The 9,489-nt window shown below is 35.9% G+C and overlaps 1 protein-coding gene and 1 long non-coding RNA gene across 3 annotated transcripts; both read left to right on the forward strand.

Annotated features, from left to right (window-relative positions):
* Positions 1 to 1,700: 1,700 nt before the first annotated feature.
* Positions 1,701 to 6,537, forward strand: LOC113008125 (uncharacterized). Of its 2 annotated transcripts, XM_026145303.1 has the most exons (5): positions 3,368 to 3,606; positions 3,756 to 4,073; positions 4,159 to 4,249; positions 5,446 to 5,515; positions 5,619 to 6,537. In XM_026145303.1, the coding sequence occupies exons 1-5, from the start codon at positions 3,531 to 3,533 to the stop codon at positions 5,718 to 5,720; spliced, it is 657 nt and encodes a 218-aa protein (XP_026001088.1). In that variant the 5' UTR covers positions 3,368 to 3,530; the 3' UTR covers positions 5,721 to 6,537. The 2 variants fall into 2 exon arrangements, 1 of the variants encoding a protein (XP_026001088.1); XR_003269987.1 differs by lacking the exons at positions 3,368 to 3,606; positions 3,756 to 4,073 and adding an exon at positions 1,701 to 1,804.
* Positions 6,538 to 7,396: 859 nt separating this feature from the next.
* LOC113008060 (uncharacterized) lies at positions 7,397 to 8,537 on the forward strand. The gene is made up of 2 exons (XR_003269983.1): positions 7,397 to 7,599; positions 8,211 to 8,537. It is a non-coding gene; the product is annotated as an uncharacterized LOC113008060 (long non-coding RNA).
* Positions 8,538 to 9,489: the final 952 nt, after the last annotated feature.

Consider the following 9,489-nt stretch of genomic DNA (forward strand, 5'->3'; position numbering starts at 1 on the left):
ATAACAAGCATAAAACTAAAGTCATTCAGTCATTAATTATGACTGTTGTGTAAAGATCTCCAGGTAACTTGCTGGTGATTTTCAAAGAGATCTGGACTGACATTTGTGCTGCTACAACTAACACTTTCTGTATCTGCAAATAATATCTGAACATTTGACATTTTTGATCATTTATCTGACACTGTTGTCTCAGAGCAAGAAGGTCATGAGTTTGAATACACCACCTGGCCGTGATCTTTCTATGTGGAGTTTGAATGTTGTCTCCAGATACTCTGACTTCCTCCTACAGTTCAAAGGCTTGCTGTTAGTGATATTAGGTTAATTGGTGATTCTAAATTGCACATAGGTGTGAATGGGAGTGTGAATGTCTGTCTTCAGGTTCCAGCTCAAAAAACTGAATTGGATCTGTTATGACACAATATGTCACTAAATTGATATGTTGATAAGCATGATTTAAAAGATGGCCTTAAGCTTTTGTGTGTCTGAAGTTAAAACTGAGTTTTTATTTTCAAAATAAGCTATCTTTTTCTTTTTATACAAAGAAGTGGCTTGTTGTTGCAACATTTTTACCTGTGCTGGATTATGGAGATATTCTCTATTTGAATGTTTCTGCTCAATGTCTTCGAATGGTTGATACTGTCTCTCATGCTTCTCTAAGGTTCATCACTAATCGTAAGTTTCAGACTCACTAATGTGAGTTATACTGTTCAGGTAGGATGGCCTGCTGTTGGAGGAACTCTCACCTACACAGTTTTATATATAAGGCAATACTTGGATTTTTGGCTTCCTATACATGTTTCCTGCTTGCAATGAAACATGCTGGTCGTTATTCTCTTCGTCTGCAATGTTACTTGTTGCATTCTTTTCCATTTGCCCGAACTGAACTTAGCAAAAGAGCTTTTGTCTATTTAGCATCCTTGGCTTTGGAATGAGTTGCAGAGCGACTGGAAAATGAAAGAATTAATTTCATTAAGTGCTTTTAAAACTAAACTAAGAATCCTTGAGGCAATTCCATAACATGAAACTGTTTCAATTGGATTGCTTGTCACTGTAAATTATATAATAATTGTAATTTTATCAAATTTTATTTTATTATTTTTTTATTTTTTTATTTTTGCTTGAGTGTGTTGTTGTTGTCTGTGTTTAATTGTGTAATTTCTGTAACCGTGAGATACTTGCTGCTGCCTATCTTGGCCAGGTTTCCCTTGAAAAAGAGGTTTTTAATCTCAATGGGATCTTCCTGGTTAAATAAAGGTTGAATAAAATAAGATGAATACTTGGGATTTACATTTAGAGAATTAAAGGTTCATGATTATTGGCTGATAACATCAAATGTGATGACTGAGTTCAAACAAACTTAGAAGCATTTTATGTATAATATATTTAGAAAATATTTTGTGACAGTGTTAATGTCACACAGTGGAAATTTGTATTTATCTTGTATATTGTTTTTATTCTGATTTTTAGTGGTTATTTATGAGTGTTGTTTTATTTGCATGGTTTTATTCTGTTTCTATTGCATGGTTTTTAGTGTTTTATGTGACATGGTTTTTATCCACTGTGGACTGGCGGCACATGGGACAAATTAGCTGATAGGGACCACCTGCTGAGGCAGGGGTGTGTCCGGAGGTGGCCTATCAGCTGTGTAAAGACCTTTTAAAAACAGGTTAGCTGAGCACTGAAGGAGAGAGGCCCCAGACTGGAAGGTTAATGTGAGCCGGTCAGCGTGACGCGGCGGCTCAGTCCCGACCTCATGGAACGGCAACAGTAAGAGACAACGCGTGTGATTGGCAGCAGGGCAGAGGTTTGTGGTCATCACTTTGAGAGGCTCAGTTACAGTTTTTTACAGACGCTAGGACACATTTCTCAATACTTAGGTCACGTTTGCAAAGCTCCTCACACAGTGAGCACAACAGAAGTCTATGTGGGCTAAACTGAGGACCAGTTATCATTGTTTTGGCACAAAATGCATTCAATGACTACATCTCTCAAATTTCATGAATTATCTTCTCACTCAGACACAACAACTGCCAAAAATCTTTGTACGGACAGGACATTTTGCATGTACTTACATACTGTTTTCAAAACTGTTAAACTCATGGCCAAAACAATAACACAATGCAAAACTTGAAAAGACAGCAAAATTCAACAACAATATTTTATTGAAACATATTTTAAATCTAAAAATGCAGTTTAACCAGCCACAGCTTATTCTCATTGTAGATGAACATCTACACAGGTGTTGCTCCTTCAATTTTTCAACTCCTTCAATTCTGGCATGCCAGAAGATTCTTTCCTAGGTGTATTGCCCTAGATGACATAAGATGTGATGTGGATGAGAACCTGTGGCCAAATGGAGAAGACCGAGTAGATTAGCATTACTATTGTATGTGTATCAGTGGATGGTGTGTATACAAATTCTTGTATTTTGGGATTACTTAGTGCAAAAAAATAAAAAATACATAAACAAATATTAACGAATTCTGCATGATGTCTGATTCATTCCAGTAACATATATTGAAATTATAAACAGAGATGTGTCCTTGTTTTACACAAGAAAACACTGTGTAATGCTTTTAGGTGTTTTTAGGTCATTGTTTTGTGGGTGACAAAGTGTGTTTGTCGGCTGTCAACCTTTGCTAGTGTTCTGGAAGAATGAGGTTATTTGAGACCTGAATGAAGTGTTTTGGTAGTTGTAGTGCATTTTGAATGTGAAATGAACTGCTTTGCCAAGCTGACGGTCAGTTAGGAGGATTGTGTGAAGAGTTTTGCAAAAGTGACCTAAGTATTGAGAAATGTGTCCTAGCGTCTGTAAAAAAAACTGTAAAGCTGTGAAGAAAAGAATTCTGTGAAAAGCTGAACAGAAAACAAAGTGTACCAGAGAAAAGACACATTGGATCAATCGTTTTACAGTTCGGACTTTAATAGATCTCAACAGTGCTCTTTGCTGACAATTTCTACATTTGCAGGTAATATCTGAAAGCAATGTTATCTTGGTCATTTAAACAATATTGTTACTAATTGGCTGCAGGTGGCATAGATCAGTAGGCTATTTGTGTGAGAACAATTAAATAGATTTCTCTTCCTAAAAGTAGTAACACGTTAATTCCAGTGTATACACACACACACACACACACACACACACACACACACACACTCACACACCTGAACATAACAGGTAAGTGAAATAGTTTCCTTTGCTTTTAGTGTACTTTCTAGTGCAATGGACTAGTGATGTGTCGGTAGCGAACGAAACAACACACAGTTCATTTGACTGCAAACGGCAATCTACTGACACCTAGTGGTGAGATTATATATTTTTAAATCAACCTTTAAACTTTGAATCAACCTTCTAATTTTAAAGTCATTGTCTAACATTGACATGTTATATTATTTAATTATTATTTACACAGTCACATACATTAGTTCAGAATTCAGAAATAAAGCAACTTGCCACTTCCCTTTTGTGGCTCCTCCTCAGACACAAATAAAGCTGACAGGAAGTTCAGGTCTGTTTCTCTCTCTGTCTGATGATCATGATGTTCAAGCTAAACCAAGCAGCACTGCTCTTCATCAAGCTTTTAGTGATGTGGCATGTCTCTGCAGGTAAAGACTACATTTGTGTTTAAGATTATTTTTTTTCTAGATTAGATACCGATATATATTTATATTGACTTATTGTCGCCGTTAAACTTCATACACTGTTAGAGATATCCACATTTTATATTAAGATATTTTTTCCCTCTAAACTTCAGTAATGCTTCAAGACGAAAACAGAGCTATGATGGTGTCCAGAGGAGACTCAGTGACGCTGACTTGCAACATATCCAAGACAAATACAACGCAAATCTCCTGGACCAACAACAGATCTGTTTTTCATTATTCCATTGAGCTGAATCGCACCTATTCAAATTTCTCATTGCATAGACTGAAAATAAATCATGAGCTCCCTACAAAGCTAATTATTTGTAGTGCTCAGCCCGAAGATGAAGGACTTTATAAATGTAGCATAGCAGGCAACCGTGGTGTAAATATCATTACATGGAATTTAACTTTGTCTGATAGTCCCAAAGGTGGGTAGTGAAAAAAGGCAGATGAATCACTTCTAGTAAAGGTCAAATAAGCCATTTAAATGAATTCTCTGCTGATTTTATACAGAATCAATTTCATCACAATATTTTCTATACATACTCCCACCTGCAATTGGATTCCTTCTGTGTGGTATCACACTAGCTGTCTTCCTCTACAGGTGAGTACAACTTTTATAACTTCATGATGCATGCACGAATGTTGCTCTTTGTTATGCTGATGCAGAACTGTTGCAGAAGTGCTTGTAAGACGGATTTCATTATTAAACAACAATTTTATTGTGTATGCCTGCATTGAAAGAGTTAGTTCATCTCAAATTACCAATGATTATTTTTTAGTTGACCGAGCAGTTAATTTTACGTACATGTTGAGGATTTGAAGCATCTAAATGCAGCGTGTTGTGAATTTTTGTGTGTTCACTATTTCTGCAAAAACCACAAATCTAATCTAAATTAAAAGAGGTGAATCAGCCCTGAGTGCTTTAGCTTGACTTATTTTTCTATGCAGTAGAGGATGAAAAGAGGAAATGTCAGTAGTGAGGACGTGTTTGTGGTTAGAGTCAAAGTTGAGTCAAGGGCCATTTTCTATCCAACCACAACCTCTATGTTCCTTTTTTTTTAACTAGAAAAGTATCCCAGCTAATTATTTTCTCAGAGTCCAGTCTGCAGAGGCTCATCATACTTAAAAGCTTTTGGAGAACAAAGAAAAAAGAACAATCCATGAGTCTGGGTATTAGTTTTTATGTTTCAGTACTGTAATCATGGTGTGGTACACAGGTAACCAATCCAACAACAACACAGGATCGAGCAATAAGAAGGACAACAAAATTGTAATGCTGAATTCATAACTCTAGGATAACTGGATCATAGGTGTAACTAAACACAAACATTTACCAGGTATAGCCTGGTATTTTTATGTTTAACTTGTGGTAAGTTACAGCGCGTTAGCAAGCACAAGAGTGTAACAGTATATAGTTACAGTATTGTACTTATATATATCAAAGTGAGCTGTATTACAAAGTGTTACAATACAAAAAAGGAAGGCTTCCAAGGACAGTTTTCATGTTTTCTATTGGTATGAATTTTCAGTTCGTGTTGTTTCCAAATTATGTTTTAATACAATTCAATATATAATTCAGTTCATTATCTAACATGTTAAAAAAAATATAGCTACAAATAGTGACTGCCTTCATTGTCTGGGTTTTCTCACAGTGATAGACATTTTGCATTTCCTGTGGTCACTATAAGATTTCGAGTTTGTTACAATTTACTAACCAACTCACTTGTGATAATGGACATGAAACAGGTGGATATAACTAAAATGTGGTCATTATTGGTCACTGCTTTTACTCTGCAGAAAAATGAGGAGGAGGGCACTGAATCAGGATCCAGTCCAGGATCAGTTTCCACCTAATTCAGGAGACCAGGTCAGGAGATCTTTGTCATCTTTGACACTCTCACATGTCTCTGCCTTATTTTCTTTCCTAGTTTCACCACCAATTCTTATTTGCACCTTTTTGGTCTTCATAGGCAGCGTTCTCTCAACCACAGGGTGGCACTGCTCACTGTAAAAACGACAAACAGAGTGGTCAGTATATGGAGAGGCTGAATTTAATCTATGGCCACTACTGAGCTGATCAGTCTTCCAGTTACACAGAGACATGGACGTTTTTCAACTTGAAAGCTGAAACTGCAGGGGAACCCCACCAGAATGAGGACAGCAGGGCTACTGTTGCAAAGAAATGTTGGATTCAAGGACTAGAGAAAGGACATGAACATGCTGTTTCAGAGACAGAAGGAGCATTTTTAAAAAGTTTTCAGTGCAGGAACATTGTATATTAATGTATTTAAACGGCTATAACAGTTACTGAAAGGTACATAACAAAGTCATAATAAAATAATACACTATATTTACAATCCCCACATATCTTTGATGATATGTCAGTATATTTTTCAGTACAGACAATGGCAACAATGAACATGGTTTAAAATACCTCAAACATTTTTATCACTTTCACCTTTAGATCAGTGTTTCCAGGAAAGAGGTACTTTCTATATGTTCACAATGCATACCACCAGAAATCATCAAAGTTATAGGGCTTTTTGTCTCTTTGTGAAAAACAAAACATTAAGTGGACTTGATGGCCTTGCTGGATGTAAGAGAAAATTTAATGGCGTTTTTAACATGACCCAACTTTACACTAATACAAGTTTTAACAAATTAATTCAACACATTTTAAGTTATCGTGATTACAGACAGAATGACATGCACATACACAAATGCTACCAAAATACAACCTACAACTGGTGAAGTGAATAAATATCCATGTTATGGCAATAATGGATGAACCGAACAGAATCCACTTGGAGCTTTGAGAGAACAACAGGTGGTTGTTTTCAGAATTAAGAAAAATGATTTTAAACCTTTTAATCTTTTCAGTGGAGAATATCAGTGAAAATTAGTTTTTAGTTTCTTAGCTGGTTTATTGAATAGAAACAAAGCCTAATTGTTGTTGATGAAATATGTATATGAATATGTATATGTCTATGAGGATCCACAATGTCTCCTCATCTTCCATAGTCCTCAGCACTGGCTCCCCTCAGGGCTGTGTGCTAAGTCCCCTCCTGTTCACGCTGCTTACATATGACTGCTCAACCAGGCTGTCATATTGTAAAGTTTGCGGACAACACAGCTGTTGTTGGTTGCATCACAAACATTGATGAGACTGGCTACAGGAAGGATGTGGAACACTAAGAGGACTGGTGCAGGAAAAACAATCTCTAGAGATTGGCATATATAAGTACAGAGCTGTGTTCAGAAGAGACTTGTTGATGTTGACTTGCACCATATTAATAAAAAAATAAAACAATAATCTCTTGGACCAAAGTAAGATCTGAGGATAGCAGGGATAGCAGTGGTGCCTGTGCTTTTTTTAGAAAAGTATAGTTTAAAATGAGTTTGACCAACATGCATATTAACATGCATAATGCCAAACAAGATTTGATTAGCAAGTTGTTTTTTTAACAAAGTTAAATGCATAAATGCAGAACACATAGTGGAACCACATGTAATGTTTTTAAAAAGCCAGCAGATGGTGACAGTTGATTATATGTTATGACACGATATGTAACTAAATTGATACTTTGGTTAGCACTAACTGAAACAAGTGTGATTTTAAAAAAGGGCCTTAACCCTTTGTGTATCTAAGATGAATATTTCGGATGTTCAGAATTGGAGGTTCGTGATAATTGGAATACCTGTTTAAGTTAGCTCTGTGTAACCACGGTAACTTCTGACCCCAATTCCGCCAGTCCCTTTATTGTGGCGGGAATGAATCCTGTATAAGTTCCGGGTCAATCAGCTGCATGTCCCTGCTCCTCTGGCTGCTGTTGTCCCTGTGGTTGGTGTACTTGTCAGATCACGACAAATTTTGCACTACAGGCCAGTTGACAGCGTGCAATAACCCGGCCGATTCATTCATCTTTACACTACCTCACACTCGACTCAACGGTGAGTTATTTGTTTGTTTTGTTTTGTCACAATTAATGTACATGCGGAGCCGCGATCGCACATCCTACAATGCCGGTAAGCTAATGCTAGGCTAGCGACAGTAAGTGCAATTACTAGTGTCATCTATTGAATATTGTTGTTTTTGTTTATTCCATTATGGCCGAATGTTGACTTAACGTATCTAGAGTTGAATGAGTGATTTGATTTTTGTAGTTTTGACCGTTTTGGATGTTCTTTGTTACTTTTCTGATGAAATGCCGAAACGGCCTATGAGATTTTGCATTGAGTTAAATTCCATTTACATTATTGAATCTGTTGCGCAACACCTGTGATTAAATGAGTTTTGTAAATATATTTGATTAACTTTGGATAATATTTATTAGCTTTAACGCTGATATACTTTGATGGGACCCATGAGAATGTCTTTCTATAATAGTATTTAGAATGACATTCATTATAAGAGATGATGGTTTATTGATTGTTGTATGAAACGTGGCATTGATTACTTGACTTTGTTATTTATGGATTTATGTATTTATTTTGTCACAGCAGTAGAATGCTGTTTCATTTTCTTCTGTGAATGATAATTTCTGTTTTTTGACCTTGTTTAGGTCAGGTTTTTTTTTTGTTCTCCCGCGATCAGCCCTGATCAGCGCGAGATGGCGAGCCACCCGACCACCGCTACGTTGCGGTAGGAATCGTGAACCTATGGACTGAATCACAAATTGTTGACACATGACCTATCACAGGTCCATGGAACTAAACTAAATCACATACTGGACTACACCTCATCCCACCTCCTTTTGGAACCTAATAAGCTGTTTTGTATTGTCAACATTATTTTTGTTTGTGATATATATGCATATGTTTTTATTTCTTTTGTACATCCGTCTATACACTTCTCATAACAAACATAATATATATATATTTGAGCTCTACTTTTGTTTCCTGTGTTTTATTCACACCCTCAGGCTCCATAGTCGAATCTTATTCTGATAGCTCATTGTCTATGAGGCTGCAGTCAGGCGCCCTGTGTTTTTCTGCATTGCGCCAAATACATTCTGTTTTTTAGAGGATGTTTTGTGGTCATTACGTTGAGAGGCTCAGTTCAAGCTGTCAGCTGACAAGAAAACAGTTCTGAGAAAAACTGAACAGGAAACAAAGTGTGCAAAAGAAAAGACACACTGGATGAATCGCTCTACAGTTTGGAATATAAAGATCTGAACAGCGCTCTCTGGTGACAATTTCTACATCTACAGGTAATATCTGATGGTGATGTTATTTCCATGACATAAAAAATATTGGCACTAACTGGTTGCAGGTGAAATGGAACATATTGTTCAAATTCAAATTCAAATTCAAATTTTATTTGTCACGTACACAGTCATACACAGTACGATATGTAGTGAAATGCTTGGACAACTGCTCGTGACCTAAAGAAAACAAAAAAGGAAAAGGCTATGAATAAGATAGGAAATAAATATGAAAAATTAAAAAGGGTAAATTTAACTAGGAAGGAATAAAATATAAATTAAGGTTAAAAATGAAATAACTGTACAACACAAATTAGAATGAAGGGTAAATTTAACTGGGAGAATAAGATAAAATATATAAATTAAAGTTGAAAATAAAATAACTGTACAACAAAATACACAATATAGAACTATATAAGAATGTATGAAGAAATATAAATAAATATATACACAATAACAGCAGCGTGATTTAAGTAATGAAGTGAAAGTATCTTCCTCTGCTTTTGTTTGTAGTGTTTGTGTCATGGTTCTGATTCGTTTCGACCCAGTATTTTTAGTTCTTGTGTATAGGCTTTATTTGAATGTTGGATCGTTTTGTTTCCCTGGTGCTTTGTTGATTATTATTATTATTAATAAT

Source organism: Astatotilapia calliptera, chromosome 16 (assembly GCF_900246225.1).
Source record: "Astatotilapia calliptera chromosome 16, fAstCal1.2, whole genome shotgun sequence".
Taxonomy (NCBI): domain Eukaryota; kingdom Metazoa; phylum Chordata; class Actinopteri; order Cichliformes; family Cichlidae; genus Astatotilapia; species Astatotilapia calliptera.

Excerpts from the sequence above, each read along its gene's own strand:
- LOC113008125 (XM_026145303.1), top strand. The coding sequence starts at position 3,531 with ATGATCATGATGTTCAAGCTAAACCAAGCAGCACTGCTCTTCATCAAG. Across the intron at positions 4,074-4,158 it reads TTTGTCTGATAGTCCCAAAG|AATCAATTTCATCACAATAT; the intron begins GTGGGTAGTGAA and ends GATTTTATACAG. Across the intron at positions 4,250-5,445 it reads CTAGCTGTCTTCCTCTACAG|AAAAATGAGGAGGAGGGCAC; the intron begins GTGAGTACAACT and ends TTTACTCTGCAG.